General features: G+C 42.5%; 1 protein-coding gene across 3 annotated transcripts in view; it reads right to left on the reverse strand.

Moving 5' to 3' along the window:
* The window catches only part of EFCAB2 (EF-hand calcium binding domain 2), a 35,436-nt gene extending 11,562 nt beyond the window's left edge, over positions 1-23,874 (reverse strand). The window contains exons 1-8 of one of the 3 annotated variants that reach the window (XR_008891453.1): positions 23,639-23,873; positions 18,617-18,701; positions 17,327-17,399; positions 10,923-11,002; positions 9,476-9,518; positions 7,550-7,616; positions 7,362-7,459; positions 6,408-6,569 (exon numbers count right to left, since the gene is read on the reverse strand). Coding sequence is in view for 2 of the 3 variants with exons in the window: in XM_056567178.1 (XP_056423153.1) it covers positions 6,492-6,569; positions 7,362-7,459; positions 7,550-7,616; positions 9,476-9,518; positions 10,923-11,002; positions 17,327-17,399; positions 18,617-18,701; positions 23,639-23,663 (549 nt within the window). In the remaining variant the exon portion in view is untranslated. Of the gene's footprint in view, positions 1-6,403; positions 6,570-6,591; positions 7,460-7,549; positions 7,617-9,475; positions 9,519-10,922; positions 11,003-17,326; positions 17,400-18,616; positions 18,702-23,638 lie in introns of those variants that run through there. The other 2 variants (XM_056567178.1, XM_056567179.1) reach the window with 2 other exon arrangements.

Below are 23,874 nucleotides of genomic sequence, written 5' to 3' on the forward strand. Positions count from 1 at the left end.
TTTTTGCGCGACCAGTTGTCCTTTGTAATGACATCTCTCATTATATCATAAAATGTATGGCGCAACCAAAAAACACTATTTTTGTGGGGAAATTAAAACGAAAAACGCAATTTTGCTAATTTTGGAAGGTTTTGTTTTCACGCCGTACAATTTATGGTAAAAATGACGTGTTTTCTTTATTCTGAGGGTCAATACGATTAAAATGATACCCATTATTATATACTTTTATATTATTGTTGCGCTTAAAAAAAATCACAAACTTTTTAACCAAATTAGTACGTTTATAATTCCTTTATTTTGATGACCTCTAAATTTTTTATTTTTCCGTATAAGTGGCGGTAAGGGGGCTCATTTTTTGCGCCATGATCTGTACTTTTTTTTGATACCACATTTGCATATAAAAAACTTTTAATAAATTTTTTATAATTTTTTTTTTAATAAAATGTATTAAAAAAGTAGGAATTTTGGACTTTTTAAATTTTTTTTCGTTCACGCCGTTCACCGTACGGGATCATTAACATTTTATTTTAATAGTTCGGACATTTACGCACGCGGCGATACCAAATATGTCTATAAAAAATGGTTTTTACGCTTTTTGGGGGTAAAATAGGAAAAAACAGACGTTTTACTTTTTTATTGGGGGAGGGGATTTTTCACTTTTTTTTTACTTTTACTTTTAAATTTTTTTACATTTTTTTTTACACTTGAATAGTCCCCATAGGGGACTATTCATAGCAATACCATGATTGCTAATACTGATCTGTTCTATGTATAGGACATAGGTCATCTCCTGCTCTGGTCTGCTCGATCTCAGACCAGAGCAGGAGACGCCGGGAGCCGCACGGAGGAAGGAGAGGGGACCTCCGTGCGGCGTTATGAATGATCGGATCCCCGCAGCAGCGCTGCGGGCGATCCGATCGTTCATTTAAATCACGAACTGCCGCAGATGCCGGGATCTGTATTGATCCCGGCACCTGAGGGGTTAATGGCGGACGCCCGCGAGATCGCGGGCGTCGGCCATTGCCGGCGGGTCCCTGGCTGCAATCAGCAGCCGGGATCAGCCGCGCATGACACGGGCATCGCTCCGATGCCCGCGGTTATGCTTAGGACGTAAATGTACGTCCTGGTGCGTTAAGTACCACCTCAACAGGACGTACATTTACGTCCTGCGTCCTTAAGGGGTTAAGGACCCAGCCATTTTACACCTTAGGACCCGGCCATTTTTTGCACATCTGACCACTGTCACTTTAAACATTAATAACTCTGGAATGCTTTTAGTTATCATTCTGATCCTGAGATTGTTTTTTCGTGACATATTCTACTTTAACTTAGTGGTAAAATTTTTTGGTAACTTGCATCCTTTCTTGGTGAAAAATCCCAAAATTTGATGAAAAATTTGAAAATTTTGCATTTTTCTAACTTTGAAGCTCTCTGCTTGTAATGAAAATGGATATTCCAAATATTATTTTATTTTATTCACATATACAATATGTCTAATTTATATTTGCATCATAAAATTGACGAGTTTTTACTTTTGGAGACACCAGAGGGCTTCAAAGTTCAGCAGCAATTTTCCAATTTTTCACAAAATTTCCAAAATCACAATTTTTCAGGGACCAGTTCAGGTTTGAAGTGGATTTGAAGGGTCTTCATCTTAGAAATACCCCACAAATGACCCCATTATAAAAACTGCACCCCCCAAAATATTCAAAATGACATTCAGTCAGCATTTTAACCCTTTAGGTGTTTCACAGGAATAGCAGCAAAGTGAAGGAGAAAATTCACAATTTCCATTTTTTACACTCGCATGTTCTTGTAGACCCAATTTTTTAATTTTTACAAGGGGTAAAAGGAGAAAATGTATACTTCTATTTGTAGCCCAATTTCTCTCAACTAAGCACATACCTCATATGTCTATGTAAAGTGTTCGGCGGGCGCAGTAGAGGGCTCAGAAGGGAAGGAGCAACAAGGGGATTTTGGAGCGTACGTTTTTCTGAAATGGTTTTTGGGGGGCATGTCCCATATAGGAAGCCCCTATGGTGCCAGGACAGAAAAAAATACCCACATGGCATACCATTTTGGAAACTAGACCCCTTGAGGAACGTAACAAGGAATAAAGTGAGCCTTAATACCCCACAGGTGTTTCACGACTTTTGCATATGTAAAAAAAATTTTAAAAAATTTCAATAAAATGTGTGCTTCCCCCCAAATTTCACATTTTTGCAAGGGTTAATAGCAGAAAATAGCCCCCAAAATTTGTAACCCCATCTCTTCTGAGTATGGAGGTACCCCATAAGTTGACATGAAGTGCACTATGGGCGAACTACAATGCTCAGAAGAGAAGGAGTCATATTTGGCTTTTTGAGAGCAAATTTTGCTCGGGGGCATGTCGCATTTAGGAAGCCCCTATGGTGCCAGGACAGCAAAATAACCCCCACATGGCATACCATTTTGGAAACTAGACCCCTTGAGGAACATAACAAGGGGTACAGTGAGCATTTACCCCCCACTGGTGTCTGTCAGATCTTTGGAACAGTGGGCTGTACAAAATTTTTAATTTGCACAGCCCACTGTTCCAAAGATCTGTCAGACACCAGTGGGGTGTAAATTCTTACTGCACCCCTCATTACATTCCGTGAGGGGTGTAGTTTCCGAAATGGGGTCACATGTGTTTTTTTTTTGCGTTTGTCAAAACCGCTGTAACAATCAGCCACCCCTGTGCAAATCACCTCAAATGTACATGATGCACTCTCCCTTCTGGGCCTTGTTGTGCGCCCCCAGAGCAGTTTACGCCTACATATGGGGTATCTCCGTAGTCGGGAGAAGTTGCATTACAAATTTTGGGGGGCTTTTTTCCCTTTTACCTCTTGTTAAAATGAAAAGTATAGGGCAACACCAGCATGTTAGTGTAAAAAAATTTTTTTTTTTACACTAACATGCTGGTGTAGACCCCAATTTCACCTTTTCATAAGGGGTGAAAGGAGAAAAAGCCCCCCAAAATTTGTAAGGCAATTTCTCCCGAGTACGGCGATACCCCATATGTGACCCTAAACTGTTGCCTTAAAATACGACAGGGCTCCGAAGTGAGAGCGCCATGCGCATTTGAGGCCTGAATTAGGGATTTGCATTGGGGTGGACATAGGTGTATTCTACGCCAGTGATTCCCAAACAGGGTGCCTCCAGCTGTTGCAAAACTCCCAGCATGCTTGGACAGTCAACGGCTGTCCGGCAATACTGGGAGTTGTTGTTTTGCAACAGCTGGAGGCTCCATTTTGAAAACAGTGGCGTACCAGACGTTTTTCATTTTTATTGGGGAGGGGAGGGGGGCTGTGTAGGGGTATGTGTATATGTAGTGTTTTTTACTTTTTATTTTATTTTGTGTTAGTGTAGTGTAGTGTTTTTAGGGTACAGTCACACGGGCAGGGGGGTTACAGCGATTTTCCCACTGCGAGTTTGAGCTGCCGCGCAAAATTTGCTGCATCGCAAACTTGCAGCCTGATACTCACTGTAAGCCCCCTGCCCATGTGAATGTACCCTGTACATTCACAAGGGGGGGACCTCCAGCTGTTGCAAAACTACAACTCCCAGCATGCACAGTCTATCAGTGCATGCTGGTAGTTATAGTTTTGCAACAGCTGGAGGCACACGGGTTGGGAAACACTGAGTTAGGAAACAGACAATGTTTCCCAACCAGTGTGCCTCCTGTTGTTGCAAAACCACAACTCCCAAACATTCTCAGGCATGCTGGGAGTAGTAGTTCGGCAACATCTTTAGAGCCAGATGTTGCCGAACTACAACTCCCAACATGCTTGGAGTTGTAGTTTGCAACATCTGGAGGACTACAGTTTGCAGACCACTACTACAGTGGTTCCCAATCTGTGCCCTTCCAGATGTTGCAAAACTACAACTCCCAGTATGCCAAAACTGTCCAGGCATGCTGGGAGTTGTAGTTCTGCAACATCTGAAGGGCCAGATGTTACAGAACTACAACTCCCAGCATGCCTGGACAGTAAGGGCATGCTGAGGATGTGTAGTTTTGCAACATCTGGAAGGGCACAGTGGTCTCCAAACTGTGGACCTCCAGATGTTGCAAAACTGCAACTCCCAGCATGCCCAGACGCCAAGGGCTGTCTGGGCATGCTGGGAGTTGTAGTATATAGGGTCCCAATACAGCAATGCATGTCGCTTTACGGCGACGTGCATTGCTGTAAAGGGCCCGACCGCGGCTGAAGATCTACTCACCTGTCGCCGCCGCCGCCATCTTCATCGTCTGGATCCGGGTCTTCAGGGACGAGGTAAGTACCGGGGCCGGTCCCCAGCACTCCCCCGTCCCCGCCGCGTCCTCCGGTCTTCCTCCCGTCCTCTCCGGACTTCAAGGGGCCGGGCAGGGCGGGAGGAAGTAACTGCCCCCCCCTCCTGCGATTGGTCGGTTAACTAACCGACAGATCGCAGGGGATCGGAGGAGGTGGCAGGCTTGCCACCTTGCTCCTATACTCCAGCATGGTCCTGGCTGTCTGTGACAGCCGGGATCATGCGAAATTACCGGGCGGTCGGGTCCCAGAGACCCGATCAGCCCGGTATCGCCGCAGATCGCAAGGGCGATTTCCCTTGCGATTTGCGGCGATCGCCGACATGGGGGGCATACATGGCCCCCCTCGGCGTTTGCCCTGGATCCCTGCTGAAGGATTTCAGCAGGGATCCGCTTCCGATCTCCGCCGGGTGAGCGGCGGAGACCAGGAAAAGACATGACGTATGCATACGTCATGGGTCCTTAAGACCCAGGGTGTGATGGCGTATGCATACGTCATGGGTTCTGAAGAGGTTAACCAATTTTACATTCAGTTCTTTGCTTTATGTATCTGTGCTAGCCCTATTAATAACAATGTGCTCCATGATAAGAGCAGAAGCGGAGGATTATGGTATCATGGAGGGGCAGGAAAATAAGGCAGCTTGAAGGTTAACACAAGGTAGGATAGAATGAAGCGCCTTAGGGGGGCTAGTCCTGATCTGGCATACTGCGAAAAAATTGCTAAACTGGCATATGAGGGAATTTTCAGTTCAGAGGCAGCATTGGCAGAAAATGGGCAAGCATATGGGTCTGAGCCAGAGAATCTCCAACAAAGTAGGTCTTGTGACATGTTCCTGGTAACTTCAGGGTGCCCAGGGTTCATTGAAACACTTAAGCAGGGAAGGCAAGCCCATCTGGGATAATCCCACAGAATAGTTACTATAGCACAAATTGGTGAAGCAGTTAGGCTAGGTTCAGACTACGGAATTTCCGACAGAAATTAAGTCGTAAAATTTCCGTCAGAAATTCCACTTGCTAAAATGTCTAGTGTAGTAAATGGGTTTCCATTCACAAATTCACACTTCAGAATTTGTGAAGCGGAAAATCCGCTTAGAAATTTCCGCCTGAAGAAAGGCGGTGCTCTTTCTTCAGGCGGAAATCCGCACGGAACACATTGCAGTCTATTGGAGACTGCAGTGTCCGCGCGGTCCTAGACTCGGAATCTCCGGGCGGAAATTTTCTGCCTGGAGATTCTGTAGTCTGAACCTAGCCTTACTGCTGGCTATGAGGTCAGGACACACAGTGGAGGAGACAATCAAAAAACTGTCTGACATGAAAGCAGAATTAACCTTACCCGTTTTAGCCCAATTAGGATTACCAAAATTATTTATATTTGCCAAATGCCAGAATAATCAGAAAGAGAGAATTGTTTAAGGCATTTTTTTTACTTTCTGCAAAGTCAAAAGTTTACATACATTTCATTAGTATTTGGTAGCATTGCCCTTAAACTGTACAACTTGGGTCAATCATTTTGGATATCCTTCCACAAACTTCTCAAAATAGTTGGTAGGAATTTTGGAACATTCCTCCTATAGAACTGGTGTAACTGAGCCATATTTGTAGGTCGCCTTGCTCGCACCTGCCTTTTCAGCTTTGCCCATAAATTTTCAATAGGATTGAGATCAGGGCTTTGTGATGGCTACTCAAAAACATTGACTTTGTTATCCTTAACCCCTTTAGGACCAAGCCCATTTTAACCTTAAGGACTAGGCCAATTTTATTTTTGCGTTTTCGTTTTTGCCTCCTCGCCTACTAAAATCCCAAACTCTATTATATTTCCATCTACAGACCCAAATAAGGGCTTGTTTTTTGCCCTGTATGACGCGAGCGCCGCTCCGATGCTCGCGGTCATACACAGGACATAAATGTACATTCTAGTGCAAACCACCAAACCAGGACGCACATTTACGTCCGTGGTCGTTAAGGGGTTAAGCCATTTTGTAACCAGTTTTGCAGTATGCTTTGGGTCATTGTCCATTTGATATCAAAATTGGACCATAGAGCAATGGTTGCCTAATGTAACTTTATGTGGTTGGTATGGTATGTGAGTGTCGCTTACCAGAGAAACAGATGGCCTCAGGATGCGCTATGGGAAGAAGGCAAGCTGGTATTGGGATGCTGGGCATTGTTCTGCTGGCAAACTCTAGGCACTGGCATTCACGGGAATGTTGCTTTGAACACCTACTTGGCCACGGTATTCCCACATAGCAATGGGCTCTTTCTGCAGAATTAAGGCCAAGTTGAAATATTGGTAAGGTATAGACATTCAAACTCAGAATATTTACTCAAAAAAATTGAAAAGCATCGAGTACAATGCACTTAGCAGTCTAAGCTGTCAATCAAGCCCAGCAGTGATTGACTGAGCATGTAGGTCCTGTTGACACTGCTCATCTTGGAAGAAGGAACAAGCAGAGACCACTAGGGAACCAGAAGTCACCGGACCAGAAGATGCAGAAGACTGGGGTAGGTTAGTATGATTTATTTATCATTTTTACCAGTAACATGTTAAAGAACTGAATTTCAAACACCTCTGTATAGTTATACTGGGTTCAGGAGACAGATAAAATTAATATATATATTTTTTTATTTTGACAATAATTGCTACCACTGGTGAGGCCTAGCCAACAACTTATTCTGGCTAGAGCAGTCCTTCAAAAGAAAAAAGGCTTAATTAGTGGAGGCACAATTTGTACCAGGTCAGGCAACTATTTTATTCCATTCATCAATATATTAGATCAAAAAATATAAAATGACAAAAAAGAAATCAAACATTTCTTAACAATGGCACATTTCGGATAGGTTTCCATAGTGCTGAGTCACGGTGAAATTGTAAAATTACTGCTATTCACAATACAACTTCAGTGTTTCACTATTGGGGAAAAAAGGTGTAAGCAACCATTGCCAACAGATATGTTTCAATTGTTACAACATGGTTTGCATTATTTTTCCTTAAGAAAAATTGTGATGTGACACATGTAATTTTAAGTTATTTAGGTCAGTAATCTTCTACAACCATCATTGCAGCATATTCTTTGTAAGGAACTATTTCCTTGTCTGGGTCCACAGAAGCGGAGATCATTTCTTCCATTTCCTCTTGTGTGAAAGGTTCTCCTGTAATTAAAGTCAGAATGTTCAGATGTTATTTACTAGTTCTAATCTCATATAAAACAGAGACCTCAGCAATAGAGAAATGTTCATTACCTTCTTCAGTCATGTATTTGATGAGTTCTTCCTTAGTTAGGAATCCCTTTTTCTTTTCATCTAAAACCTAGAGAATAGACAAAAGAATGAAATCACCAAAGCCATATAATGGTCTATTCACACAATTGAATATTCACCGGTAGAAATTGCTGGCGGATACTCCAATTTCTTGGAAGATTCCGCTGAAAGAATTAACAAGTTCATTCTTTCATCAGAGTACAGGATCTACATTTCTATATTATGTACAGTGCAGCAGAATCACACTGAAAACAATAGAAGGCTGCTGCACCGGAAATTCAGAGCAGATTTTCTCTATGTGAATGGACCCTTATTGTACTGATAATACATTCAATATATTGTTGTCAGAACCTATAGGGTTAAAAGGTTCTGACAGGTTCTTTGTTTATTTTGTTGCCGGGTTACACCTAGCTGTCTGATGAGAGCACCTGTGAGTTGCCTATTTAACCCAGCAGTTGGCTCTCAGTCAGTGCCTGTGAAAGAGTCTTTTTGCTCCAGTAGCTAGAGTGTATTCCCTGTTTCTCCTGTATTCCCCGGCATCTTTGACTTTCATCTTGACTTCTCTCTGGTATTAGCGACTTGGTACTTTGACTTCTCCTGGCCTTGACGCGGTTAGTTGACTCTGGACGAAGGTAAGTGTGAGTGTGTAGTCGTATTTTGTTAGTCTGTCAGTTATCCCACTGTCCCCGGACCTAGTCAGTGTCATTGTAGTTTATTATTTTGACAATTATGCCCCTCATGTATACAGGAAGGTACTGTCTTTGTGGTTACGGACCTGTTGTTTACCATGGTACCATGGTTAGGTACCATGCTTCCCCGAAAATAGTACCTACTCCGAAAATAGGCCCTAGCTGGATTATCGGGGTGGGCTGCAATATAAGCCCTACCCCAAAAATAAGACCTAGACCAGTGGTCTCCAACCTGCGGACCTCCAGATGTTGCAAATGTTTGCAACATCTGGAGGTCCGCAGGTTGAAGACCACTGACCTAGACAATGCCCGGGCTGCAAATATTAAAAAACAAACTTTAACTTACCTTCGTCCTCTGTTGCTAAGGAACCGGCCTCACTGTCCTCCCCTGTTCTTGCTGCGGTCCTGGTGTTGGGATGTCACAGAGCCTTCAGCCTATCAACGGCCGCAGCGATGTCCCGCCTCGGCCGATGATAGGCTGAGCGCATTGTCATGTAAGGAGCCGGCCGGCTTCTTACATGACAGTCGGCTCAGCCTATCATCGGCCGAGGCGGGACATCGCTGTGGCCGGTGATAGGCTGAAGGCTCTGTGATGTCCCAACACCAGGAAGCAGCAAGAACAGCGGAGGGACCATGAGGCCGGTGACTTAGCAACGGGGGAACGGAGGACGAAGGTAAGTTAAAGTTTGTTTTTTAATATTTGCAGCCCAGGCACAGGAATAGATACAGCGCAGCGGCTGATAATTATTTGGCAGGGGGAGAGAAGCTGCGCTCGCGGGTGACAAATGATTAGTAAGTACCCCGAAACGTTGGAGGGCAGAGCTGCGCATATCACATGATGATAATGGGGGTTGGTGTGTGTGTAAATACTGTGGAACCGCCATGTTTTTCAATGTGCATATCGTTCCGTAAATAAATAAGCCCTACCCTGAAAATAAGCCCAAGTGTGTTTTTTGTGGCTAAAATTAATATAAGACCCGGTCCTATTTTCGGAGAAACACGGTAGGCAGGGATAGGGGAGCGGGAGAGATTAGTGTGCACTCCTTCCCTGCCCATATGTGACAACCGTACTGATAATTTATATAAATTTTATGCATAAACAAATGATGCCCAGCAAAAAGTACAACTCCCAGCATGCCTGGAAAGTCTGCTGCTGTCATGGCATTCTAGAAGTTGCTGTTTTTCAACAACAGGTTGGTGACCACCAGTACAGACAGACCTCAAATGCTCGCAGAAGAACATCTTCTGGTATTGGCCGATACCTACAAAAAAAGAAGTCAAAAAGGTAAAACAGATTTAGATTTCTAAAGCAAAACTACTATATGACAGGATTATGCAGGTGATCTAGTTACCATATCCTAGTTGAATAATGAATTACTTCAAAGGGCTGTCCTTTAGTTAGATATTACTGTATCTTTCTCTGTTAGATGTCACAAAACATAATTTTTCAGTAGGAATTATTACAAAAATTAAGTATTTTTTTTAAATTATTAAAACAATTGATTATTATGTGTTGCATGATCTAACACAGATATGTAATAATGAATCATGGTGCAACTCAAGAGACACTGTCCTGGTTCAGATTTAAACAGAAGGCCCCAATATTCATGCAGTAATTATATACAAATATTGTTAAACATTTGAAACACATTTTAATGTGCTAGCTCATTGATACGCCATAGAAAACCTCTCATTCTGGCCCTTAAACCCCTTAGGCTCAATAGCAACTGCGGTATCTAAGACGTATGACAGAGGTTGGCTACTGCTTTGTTGAGTTCATTTAAGGAGTTGGCCACCTTTAACACAAAATTTCATATAACACTTCTGTGAGTTTAATGTTTTACTAACACATAATGTAAGGCTTCTACGCGGACCCTTTCTTTCACCTAGTTCCACTCCTGCTCGGTCTTCAGTCCCTGCCTGCAGCAGGACGGCTTGTCATCCATATATGGCTGCCTATGGAGGAGCATATGACGATACACATCACTGTACCTCCTCTTCAGCAGTGCACTGCACTCAAGAAGGGAGTGCAAGCACAGTGCAGGAGGCACGGTGACGTGTTTTATTACATGCGCCTCCATAGGCAGCCATGTATTAACGATAAGCCGACCGGCTGCAGGCAGGGACTGAAGACAGAGTGAGAGCAGAGCCGGCTGATGAGAGAGAACGGAGTTGCAAGTAAGCCTTGCATTTTGTGTAAGTAAAACTTTATACCCACAGCACTGTTAAATTAAAATTTGTGTTTAAAAAAAAACCTGACATACGTGCCTTGTACCAGATTTATTATGTGTTTTAGACATGTTTTTCAACTTATTTAACAGTGTCTATAGAATAGCTGGGTGTGACTTAGAGAAAAGACATGATCTAAAATGCAACAAAATTTTGTTACAAAATAATAACATTTTTTGGTAATTAATATGCACAATAATATATATCTAAAAACATTAGCCCAGATTTATCAATATGAACAAGACAAATGTGTCTGTTCTGCCCATTTCAACCAATCACAGCTCAGCTTTCATAGGAAGAGCAGACACATTTTGTCTTGTGCAAATTGATAAATCTGGGCCTATATGCACCTAAAGGGTTAAAAAAAAATAATGTAAGTTTTATATGCTGAGTTTGTACTATAAATTTCTGAAATCTTCAGACAAAATTTTCCATACCTTCTCTCAAGTAACACTTTTGTCATCATCGGTAAAAACTTCTCAAATCGGATGTACCCTGTAGGCTCTTCTTCCTCTATCTTATTGGAAAATAAAGAATGTCTAAACATTATGGCAATGTATAACTAAAGTACAGGGTGGGCCATTTATATGGATACACCTTAATAAAATGGGAATGGTTGGTGATATTAACTTCCTGTTTGTGGCACATTAGTATATGTGAGGGGGGAAACTTTTCAAGATGGGTGGTGACCATGCTGGCCATTTTGAAGTCAGCCATTTTGAATACAACTTTTGTTTTTTCAATAGGAAGAGGGTCATGTGACACATCAAACTGATTGGGAATTTCACAAGAAAAACAATGATGTGCTTGGTTTTAACATAACTTTATTCTTATAAAATGTGTTCAATGTGCTGCCCATTGTGTTGGATTGTCAATGCAACCCTCTTCTCCCACTCTTCACACACTCATAGCAACACCGCAGGAGAAATGCTAGCACAGGCTTCCAGTATCTGTAGTTTCAGGTGCTGCAGAATGGGCAAAACAAAAATTGGAACATGACCCTCAGTTTACGCAGAAGATTTTGTTCAGTGATGAGGCCAACTTTTATGTGAATGGTGAAGTTAACAAACAAAACCACCGCTATTGGTCTGACACTAACCCACATTGGATAGATCCCTCCAAGACTGTTGGAACGCAAAAATTCATGGTATGGTGTGGTATATGGGGTACAAAGATAGTGGGGCCATTCTTCATCAGTGGAAACCTCAAGGCCACTGGATATGCGAAATTGCTACATGATGATGTGTTTCCCTCTTTATGCACTGAAGCTGGCACGTTCCCTGAGTTTTTCCAGCAAGATGGTGCACCACCACATTATGGGTGTCAGGTCCGAGCATTCCTAGATGAACAGTTTCCTGGTAAGTGAATTGGTCGTCGTGGGCCAGTTGAATGGCCCCCAACGTCTCCCGATCTGACCCCCTTAGACTTTTATGTTTGGGGTCATCTCAAGGCAATAGTCTATGCTGTGAAGATACGAGATGTGCAGCACCTGAAACTACGGATACTGGAAGCCTGTGCTAGCATTTCTCCTGCGGTGTTGCTATCAGTGTGTGAAGAGTGGGAGAAGAGGGTTGCATTGACAATCCAACACAATGGCCAGCACATTGAACACATTTTATAAGTGGTCAGTAACTTGTAAATAACTCATGAAAGAATAAAGTTACGTTAAAACCAAGCACATCATTGTTTTTCTTGTGAAATTCCCAATAAGTTTGTGTCACATGACCCTCTTCCTATTGAAAAAACAAAAGTTGGATTAAAAATGTCCGACTTCAAAATGGCCGCCATGGTCACCACCCATCTTGAAAAGTTTCCCCCCTAACATATACTAATGTGCCACAAACAGGAAGTTAATATCACCAACCATTCCCATTTTATTAAGGTGTATCCATATAAATGGCCCACCCTGTAGTTGGGAATATCTCCCATATAAAAGATGCTATGACCAACTATTATAAGTTTCCCTGAAGTGAGGCCTGCTGTTCTGAAAGGGACATTTCACCCAAAAAAGGGGTTATCCAATAATTCTATTTCTGTTCAATACCTCCCACATCCACCTGAATATCAGAATAAAGCATGTCTTTGGGCAAAACTGTACCTTTTATTAAATGTTCTATTTTGTCAGCCTATCAGCCCCACATGACTACAATATAAGATGCAAGCAAAAAACTATTTGGGAGTGGTCCTCAATCCTCCTACTATCGTGGACAATAATCAGAGACTCCAAACGTACACTCTGTGAGTGGTCTCCAGAGGCCGACCACTCACAAATGCAAAATCGCATCCAAGTGTGAATATTCATTTAAATCCACTACCATCCTCTCAGTTCAGAATCTTCATCCCCGATTTATAGAATAAAGCAACAAGAAAAAACAAAACTGGAGAGCGGACTTTCTATTCACTTTATATCCAGAAACGTATTTGAACTAAAAGCGCACTTACTTCACCGAGGGGAGTAATTTGAATCACCACTCCCCTCGAGCCGGCATGCTTGTCAGAATCTCCCGGCGTCTTAGCCTCCTCCTTCCTTTGTTTTCACTGTTTCACTTGGACTTTTCCTGATTAATTCAGACCCAAAGCTTCGGTCTAATACACAATAACAATTTTATTACACAATTCAGGTATACAATCCGACACATTGCAGGACATAGTCCTTCCTCAGGGCTTATAACATCTCTGTCACAGATGTCATTAGACATAGATGTCAGTGTGTTATAATCCCTGAGGAAGGACTATGTCCTGCAATGTGTCGGATTGTATACCTGAATTGTGTAATAAATTGTTATTGTGTATTAGACCGAAGCTTTGGGTCTGAATTAATCAGGAAAAGTCCAGGTGAAACAGTGAAAACAAAGGAAGGAGGAGGCTAAGACGCCGGGAGATTCTGACAAGCATGACGGCTCGAGGGGAGTGGTGATTCAAATTACTCCCCTCGGTGAGGTAAGTGCGCTTTTAGTTCAAATACGTTTCTGGATATATAGGGGAAGATTTATCAAAACCTGTCTATAGAAAGATTTGCTCATAGCAACCAATCAGATCGCTTCTTTCATTTTGCAGAGTTCGTTAAAAATGAAAGAAGCGAGCCGATTGGTTGCTATGGGCAACTGGGCATCTTTTCTTCTGGACAGGTTTTGATAAATCTCCCACATAGTGAATAGAAAGTCCGCACTCCAGTTTTTTTTTTTTCTTGTTGCTTACATGACTACAATGGCATCTTGTGGGCATCTAGAATAGCTACTGCTATACAATCCTGTGCCATTCCTTCCCACTGCACCTAAAGTATTGCACACTTCACTTCTAGGACAAGATAGCAATAACTACGCAGGTGCCAGTTCTCCTCTGATTGGTGCCGTTGTGCCAGCTCATTTTCTACTTTGACAAGCACAAAAGAAGCCAATAGTCACTACATAGCCTGCTCACCAGCAGAGACGCCTCCACCACTGCCAAGTATGTAGAAAGTGGATGCACTAAAAAGCAAAATGTCTAAACAGTAGGGGGCACTATAAAAACAAAGTGATGAGTGTGTCTCAGCAGGGTGCAAGCCAAAAAATATACTGGCATGTTCTTATTTCTTAAATCTAAACTAATTTGGGGGATAGCCCCTTCAACACATATGAACTATCCACAGGATAGGCGATAAATATACAAGTGTGGGGGTGTCCAATTATTGGATGTGGGGGTGTCCAATTATTGGAACATCCATGTTTTCATTATAGTAAACTGAGAAAACAACATGAAGCAGTAAGGTTGAATATATACATTTTTTTTTATTTTTGCATTTCAAAAATGATTTCCTTCTAGTCTGTGCAAGAATTTTACAACCAGCAGGTGGTGCTAAAAGACTAGAATATATTTTTCAGCAATGTTTCATCCCTGATAAAAGGTAAAATATTCGAGTAAAAGGTATCTGATAATTTTTTTTTTGCAATTAAAAATATGTTTAATAATCCCTTAAGGACATAAAGTTTTTTTTCTTTTTTGTACTTTTGTTTTCTTTTCCATCTACAGACCCATGTGAGGGCTTGTTTTTTGCGCCACAGATTGTAATTTGTATACCTCATTTGTATGGTTATATGTAATTTGGAAATTGATACCTCATTTGTATAGGTTTTAATTTACTACTTTAAAAAAAATATAACTTTATGTACAAAAATTTGCATGCCTAAAATTGTCCTCTTCTGACCCCTATAACACGTTTCTGTATACGGACTGAATGAGGGCTTATTTATTTGCACCCCACGATCTTTCGTTTTTAACCATTTTTGTTTTGATGGGACTTTTTGTTAAAAAAAATTCTGATACATGAAGTGACCAGAAATACACAATTCTGAATTTTTTTCTATGTTTGCGTCATTGACCGTGTGGTCTAATTAACATATTTATGTACACAGCGATACCACTTTTTTTTTTACATTAATTTATTTGGGAATTAGATTAGGGAAGGGACTTCACATTTATTGCAGGTTTTTTTTAACAGTCTTTTATTCGCAATTTTTTTTTGTCCCCATGGGGACACTGTTTAAAGGAAATCTGTCAGTAGTATCACCCACACTTAACCTGTTACTCTTACCATGACCTCCCAGAAGCGGCATTCCCCTCGGCCTCACAGCTGCAGACGTTGTTGCACAGTAAGCGGCGCATGCGCAGTACTATAACACTGCCGAAGGAGCAGGGAGGGGGTTTATGAATATTGATGAGATGGGCGCAGCGGCCGCCCGGCGAAGATGACGTCAGGGTGCCCAAGCTTGGATCGGAGCTCCGCCCATGCCCCAAGGCTCTCATTAGCATATATATAGAAAAAAAGCAATTTGTGGCGGAACAGCTGGGGGAATCTGCAGAAGCCTGTGTAACAGGTTTAGTGCGGGTGATACTACTGACAGATTTCCTTTATAGCACAGCATTGATCAGTGTTATTGGTGCTCCATTAGTGCAGCCTGCCATGGCTTTCTGCATTAAGGTACGCCTGATGTCCTTACAGCATACCAGTCAGATCCAACCAAAATGTTCTAATTTTAATATATCACTCAGTACCTATTCCTGACCATGTACATCTGATTTTTATGTCTAGCACTTTTATTTATATTTTTATTACACTTTTAATTTAGCTCACTAGTCTGAATTCCTCTCAAAGGGAGGGGGCGTGGCCTCACTGTGCAGGTCTCCGCCCCCTCTCTCAGTATGCTGTCTGCTCACATCTCCCCTAGCATTAGCAAATCTACAACTCCCAGCTTGTCCTCACTGACAGTAGCAGGACACAAGCTGACAGTGGGAGGATTTTCCCTCCAGCTGTGAGCTCTGCGCTCACAGCTGTCAATCAAGGAAGTGTGTCCATGACATAGGTGATGATGCCTGGACACAGCAGGACCATTAAGTGTCCAAGCAGGCAGGGGGGTGGGGGGGGGCAGTTGTTTGACTGGCTTTTTCAGTATGAAGTACTGAAAATTTTCTAATGAAAGCAATTGCAGAAAGTTTTTGTATCTTACAGTGCCCATTTAGGGTGTTTTTTTTTTTTTACTTTTTAGAGTTAGCATCTGCATTAGTTAACAATAGTTGGCTTTAGATTAATGTATTCTGAAACCGCAAATTTCGCTAGATAAAAAAGGATTGTGGTACTAAGAGTGGTCATGTTAAGGCATGATTATGTCCGAGATCAAGACCCCTGTCTTATCCAGGATCTAGAGCTTACACTCTACTAGACTGTTGTTGGATCAGTCAACACCTATGGATGATGTCATGGTCCCCCCAAATAGGGTATATTAGTATAGGTGTTTATGTGGCGTTTTTTTCATTACAAGTAATGTGATTCTTTCATCATATGATTCGAGGATTTATATCAAAGCATGTGGGGAAAAAAGACAGGAAAACACCCACGTACATGAACTTCTTTTTTCAGGCATTTTTTTTTACCTATGGAGTTCTATGGGAGAAAAAACATCCCATAAGTCTTTGCTGGTTATAAGGTGATAGCCTTGTGATTCTAGGTGGATTACCACTACCTCTCTCATACAGCCCTCTTCTCCTCAGACAGCATCACTAACTGAAGCATCGGAGTTGGAGGGGAGGAGAAGACATCACTCCCGGGTGCACATTCATATCCTATTAGTCTGTAACATACAAATAGGAGCGATGGCTGGCCAGGGACTGCTATAATTGGTCCCTGGCTGGTTTTAGGGATGCTTGTTGTACATCACAGCCAAGGTCAGTGAACTGTCACAGCACACAGCTGCACAGTGACAGTTTGTCAGAAGGACGAACATGTACTTCTTGATGTGACAAGGCAGCTGCCCCCAGGACATACATGCACGTCCTTTTGAGTGAAGGGGTTCAATGGCAGTCCATTATTTCATAGCTCATGTGATATTTTTATGTACCAAAAATAGCCCCTTGCCCCAGAAAAAAAAAGCTATGAAGTCTTGCCCACTAGTTGTCTCACTTCCCTCCAAACTGTTATCCAATGCCTGTTGTCAGGTGAAGACCAGGACAGAACACAGGAACTGGGGGTGGGGGCTTAGTTAAAGCTCTGCAAGAGAGAGAGCCTGGACTATGTACATGCAATCTGTGGGCCTGTCTGCCTCCACCAGAGGGTCTACACTCTATCTGATAGGTAAATAAAGGCTTCCCTCTGATCTCTTACAACCCATAAAGTTCAGAGCAGCAGCGGACATTATTTTCATAGACACAATATTAGATTTAAAAATAACACTGTCACTTTTTATACCTATTTCTCTTTTTTTTTTTCCTTTTACAATGTTTAAACCCAACCTCATTGTAGTATTTGGCTTGTTTTGGGGCAATAAATATATGGCTGTGTGAATAGAGCATGAAATAAAAAATAAATTACCTCTGCAAGCATGTCATGGAGTTCACCTTCAGTTGGACAACATCCTAAGGACCTAATGATTGTCCCGATCTCCCTGTAAAAAAAACAAAAAAAAAACAGCTGTACAGTTGTAATTAATTGTTTTAGGAATAATTATTTTATCATCTAAAGATTTGGCCATATGAACCAATAAAACAAATTTATTGTAAAAAAAAAAAAACTTGGTGCTGCAGAATCTACACAATAAATGGCTAGATGTTCTCTAACTCCAGCCATTAATGTGGGAGCCCAGCTGTCAATCACTGCTGTACTTCTGCCATCACAGCATGGGCACAGCTCTTATGCATTCACTATACATAAAGTAATGTAATATTATTGTACACTAACAGGTTAAGAAGTTGAAAGAGTGTTTTTTTTACACACAGGTATACATAGTTGTAGGTCCTGGCTCATTTTACCAGGGAAAGCCACAACCAGCTCAGTATTTCTCCTGCTCTCTGTTCTAGGTTTTTAGAGTGAGGTGAGTGAGGGACACCCTCCATAATGTCAATATGCCCTATAACTGCATATGTACAGGGGGCTTACTTCATGAGACAACCTCTTCACTATATATTAGGGCAAACTTTAGTTTTATTTGATGTACACATTTCAGAACATAACATTAAGGTTGCATTTCCACAGTCTAAGGGTAGGGTCACACGTAACGGATCCGCAGTGTATTTTATGCTGCGGATCTGCCGGTGACCCAACCCATAGTGTGCCTCCAGCTCACACAGGGGCCTGCGGGTCTCCGAGTGCACTCGCAGTGTATTCAGACATTGTGGAGCAGCCGCGATGTCAGAGTACACTGCGCATTCACGCAGTGATTAACAGGCCCCTGTGTGGCCGCTCAGAGTGGCGGATTGCCACTGCGAGCAGGCCAGGGGGCAGGGGGAAGCGGGGCTACAGCTGGAAGCACACTATGGGTCGGGTCAACGGCGGATCCACAGCGTAAAATATGCTGCAGATCCGTTATGTGTGACCCTACCCTAAAACTTGCACCAACAGTTGTTAAAAGATGTGAACTAAGGTGACTTCTAATGGCAATACTGTCAACATGATTTTGCTTAACAGAAGCACTTTACATAGAAGACAAGCCTTCATCTATCCTCACCCCACATTTGGGTACACCAGCACTTTGAACTCACATAGAGGTTCCAAATACCATCTAGCGAATAGTCTTTCCCATCGAATAGTGATCAATCCCAAGTTTGGTGAGCATTTATTACACATTGTACACATCCCATTGTAAAAACATGAACATTGCTTTACCTGACATCTACAGTTTTGTTGCTTTCATGGTCAAAAACTTCAAACGCTTCTGTAATTCTTTTTTGGAGATCAGACACAAGTGCCTCTATAAACATGTAAAGAAAAGAACTAAAATCATCATCAGATTATCCAAAACTGTGAGCTTGATGGTCCAGATTTATCAATCAGATTGTAAAACGACTATGAAAAGCAGTATATGGAGCAGTATGTCACCGAAATGTCACCGATAAAGTACACCACCATATAGGTGTGACATATTACTGTACAGGTAAACACTACACACCAAAGCAATAGTACACTAAGGACACAATGCAGTAAAAATAAAAAATAAAGTGCTTTATGATATATATATATATATATATATTTTACAGTCATGGGCGTAAATGTTGGGACCCCTGAAATTTTTCAAGAAAATGAAGTATTTCTCACAGAAAAGGATTGCAGTAACACATGTTTTGCTATACACATGTTTATTCCCTTTGTGTGTATTGGAACTAAACCAAAAAAGGGAGCAAAAAAGCAAATTGGACATAATGCCACACCAAACTCCAAAAATGGGCTGAAAAAAATGATTGGCACCCTTAACTTAATATTTGTTTGCACAACCTTTGGAAAATAACTGAAATCAGTCACTTCCTATAACCATCAATAAGCTTCTTACACCCCTCAGCCGGAATGTTGGACCACTCTTCCTTTGCAAACTGCTCCAGGTCTCTCTTATTGGAAGGACGCCTTTTCCCAACAGCAATTTTAAGATCTCTCCACAGGTGTTCAATGGGATTTAGATCTGGACTCATTGCTGCCACTTCAGAACTCTCCAGCGCTTTGTTGCCATCCATTTCTGGGTGCTTTTTGACATATGTTTGGGGTCATTTTCCTGCTGGAAGACCCAAGATCTCGGACACAAACCCAGCTTTCTGACACTGGGCTGTACAGTGCGACCCAAAATCCATTGGTAATCCTCAGATTTCATGATGCCTTGCACACATTCAAGGCACCCAGTGCCAGAGGCAGCAAAACAACCCCAAAACATCATTGAACCTCCACCATATTTACTGTAGGTACTGTGTTCTTTTCTTTGTAGGTCTCATTCCATTTTCGGTAAACAGTAGAATCATGTGCTTTACCAAAAAGCTCTATCTTGGTCTCATCTGTCCACAAGATGCTTTCCCAGAAGGATTTTGGCTTACTCAAGTTTATTTTGGCAAAATGTAGTCTTGCTTTTTTATGTCTCTGTGTCAGCAGTGGGGTCCTCCTTGGTCTCCTTCCATAGCGTTTCATTTCATTTAAATGTTGACGGATAGTTCGCACTGACACTGATGCTCCCTAAGCCTGCAGGACAGCTTGAATATCTTTGGAACTTGTTTGGGGCTGCTTATCCACCATCCGGACTATCCTGCGTGGACACCTTTTATCAATTTTTCTCTTCCGTCCAAACCCAGGGAGATTAGCTACAGTGTCATGGGTTGCGAACTTCTTGATAATGTTGCACACTGTGGACAAAGGCAAATCTAGATCTCTGGATATGGACTTGTAACCTTGAGATTGTTGATATTTTTGCACAATTTTGGTTCTCAAGTCCTCAGACAGTTATCTTCTCCTCTTTCTGTTGTCAATGCTTAGTGTGGCACACACAGACACACAATGCAAAGACTAAGTGAACTTCTCTCCTTTTTATCTGTTTTCAGGTGTGATTTTTATATTGCCCCAACCTGTTACTTGCCCCAGGTGAGTTTAAAGGAGCATCAAATGCTTGAAATAATCTTATTTTTCCACAATTTTGAAAGGGTGCCAATAATTATGTCCACCCCATTTTTGGAGTTTGGTGTGACATTATGTCCAATTTGCTTTTTTCCTCCCTTTTTTGGTTTAGTTCCAATACACACAAAGGGAATAAACGTGTGTGTATAGCAAAACATGTGTTACTGCAATCCTTTTCTGTGAGAAATACTTCATTTTCAAGAAAAATTTCAGGGGTGCCAACATTTACGCCCATGACTGTATATATTACAAACTGCTACCAGGTTAGAGGTTAGCTACATTTCTTGGCGAAGTGCGCATTGGGGAAGGTATACAGAATCTGCCTTTCACATGGGAACATTTATTTTCAATATTTGTGTTTTCAGACTGGTTATTACTTCTATGAAGTGTTTGTTGTCCCTCAATTTTGCCGTGTTGGATTCCTGCCTTACTTGTGTAACTTCAGTCTATTATTTGCTGGATTTATGTTTATTCTGCATTCAGTTTGATTCCCAGTGTTTAGAGCTCCGTTCATGTGTACGTCCACTACGTGTACTGGTGTAAGGCTGCATTCACACTACGTTTACAGTCTACGGCTGCCGACTGGAGTCAGATAGTGACTCCGGTCGGCAAATTTTTGCCCCGTATCCAGTTTATTTTTTTTTTTTTTTTACCAGACCTAAAACGGTGGTATACTACGGTTTTAGGTCCGGTCACAAATCCGGATACGGAGCAAAGATTGATTGTGCTCCATTTTAGTCCCTTGGACAATAATTTTTTATTTTTTTTATTTCCACACAGTTAATCCCATATATAGAACAGTGTAAACACACCAAAAAAGCCAAAAGTGCTGATTGTTGGACACAATGTGTATCAGAATTTTTTAAATAAAATTAGATCAATAAGGCCATTCTAAACCAAAATGCTATCAATAAAAATTACATATCAAAGAGCAAAACATCAGCCCTTAAGCAGACCCTATTTTCCCATATTTAAAGGAAACCTGTCATCACTTTCATTTTTCCTGAACAAAAAGTAATTGGGGTGGTCACTTGCAGCTTCTGCCCATCCCTCCAGCTAATTGATAAATATTTCCCTGTTTGCGTATAGGGAAATATCTATCAATCAATTTTGGTAAAACAATTAAAAGCCACTGGGGACCACCACAGTGACTCATGGTTTGGGCTGCATGAAAGTGATGACAGGTTCCCTTTTAAAATAATATGATGTTAACAAAAATAAACATATGTGGTGTGGCCGCGTGCGTAAATGTCCAAACTATTAAGATATTGTCAGGATCCGGATAGGTATGCAGAGAGGACACTGGTGGTGGATCCTCTGTGTCAGTGGGGTGATGACGTGGGCCGTACCAGGGGAACGGAGTCTAAGGGGTTACTGGTTTTCACCAGAGCCCACCGCAAAGCGGGATGGACTTGCAGCGGCAGGTAACCCCCAGGTCGTTCCACCCGATAGCGACTCAACCCGAGCTGACAGCTGAGACAGGCGCGGTACAAGGGACAAGGCAAGAGCAAGGTCGGATGTAGCAGAAGGTCAGGGCAGGCAGCAAGGATCGTAGTCAGGGGCAACAGCAGAAGGTCTGGAAACACAGGCTTGGGATACACAAAAGGCTTGCACAAGGCACCAAGATCCGGCGATGACAGGAAGGGGAAGTGGGTTTTTATAAGGAAGGCACAGGTGCAGGTACTGATTGGGCCAGGCGCCAATCAATGGCGCACTGGCCCTTTAAATCTCAGAGAGCCGGTGCGCGCACCCTAGAGAGCGGGGCCGCGAGCGCCAGGACTGAACAGAGAGAGGACGGGGCAGGTGAGGAGATTGGGATGCGACCCGCGGGCGGGCGCGTCCCGCTACGCGGATCACATCCCTGCCGGTGACACTAGTGCAGTGCTCCCGATCAGCGGGTCTGACCGGGGCGCTGCACGGAGATGAACGCCGCGAGTGCTCCGGGGAGGAGCAGGGACCCGGAGCGCTCGGCGTAACAGATATAATGTGAATTCAACTGCACGGTCAATGGTGCATACATTAAAAAAATAGTGATCCCTCAACTTACAATGGCCTCAACATACAATGGTCTATTCTGGACCATTGTAAATTGAAACCAGACTCAACATACAATGTACGGACAGTCCAGCTCTGTAAAACGTGTCAATGGCTGAAAGAACCGACCAATCAGAATGGGCATTCATTGGTAAAACCCCTGTATGTGCATGCACTGACTGGTGTCTGGTAACGCCCCCTACAGTATAGGGAGGTATTACATCTTCTGGAGTCTGGAGTCTACTCTTTACCTGTGCCACAGTTAGCTGCTCCTTTGGACACCAGGTGAGGACGACTCCATTTTACTTTTTTAGGACACTGCGTGTTCTGTACAGGACCCTGAAGAAGCTTCTGTCCTCTACATAGACCAGCGTTTCCCAACCATGGTGCCTCCAGCTGTTGCAAAACTACAACTCCCAGCATGCCCGGACAGCCTTGGGCTGTCCGGGCATGCTGGGAGTTGTAGTTTTGCAACAGCTGGAGGCACCCTGGTTGGGAAACGCTGACATAGACAGTGATTTACAGCTCCCAGCAGATCTTTCTTACTTTTGTATGTAAGGATTTGCTTTATCTATATTAGTTATCTACTTATTTTTCTTTAATCCTCACTTTTTCCTATTTTTGGATGACATTTTGGTGGCTTCAGAACCAATTCCCAGGTTTCCATAGCGTTATGGTCTCAACATACAATGGTTTCAACATACAATGGTCATCCCAGAACCAATTAATATTGAAACTTGAGGGACCACTGTACTAAAGTCATTGGCTGTACGGGTATGCTGGGAGTTGTAGTTTTGTGCAGGTCCACAGTTTGGAGACCACCTCTGTACAGCATGCATCCTGTGAACCTCCTCCTCAATAGAGAACAATGTCCTCACACACAGTAGATATTGGAAAGAAGGACATGAATCTCAATGGCAGCAAATACATCTGGTGACCCCTCACCCCTCCTTCCCAGTATATAAATTACACTCTTCCAAAGCAGTGCTTCCCAACCTGAACAAAACTACAACACCCAGCATGTCCTTACAGCCATTGTTATGATGGGAGTTGTAGTTTTGTACCAGTTGGGGAGTCCCCGGTAAAGGAGCACGGCTCTATAAGGTTTTTAGGAGAATAGACTTTCCTGCACCCCTATACATATAGTCAGTGGGGTCACATGATGAGCGCATAAAGTAACGTGTAACCACCGTGTCTCCATTACATCTACACCCGCATCTCACTTACCTGCTGCATCCTTCCCTTCCGCCATGACTGTTGTGTTTCATCTCCATGGCGACGTGTCCAGACGATGATACCGCCTGCGCCATTTTTAAAACGGGATTCCCGCACCACACTACCGGACGTGAAGCCTTTGTAGTGCGAGGATTCCTGCCTGGTCCCAAGATGTCGGAACTGACAGTAAATGTATATGACAGCAGTATAAAGGGTCCTGCCGATGTGTTGTCTGCAATATCCCATTC

Source organism: Hyla sarda, chromosome 3, assembly GCF_029499605.1.
Source record: "Hyla sarda isolate aHylSar1 chromosome 3, aHylSar1.hap1, whole genome shotgun sequence".
Classification (NCBI taxonomy): domain Eukaryota; kingdom Metazoa; phylum Chordata; class Amphibia; order Anura; family Hylidae; genus Hyla; species Hyla sarda.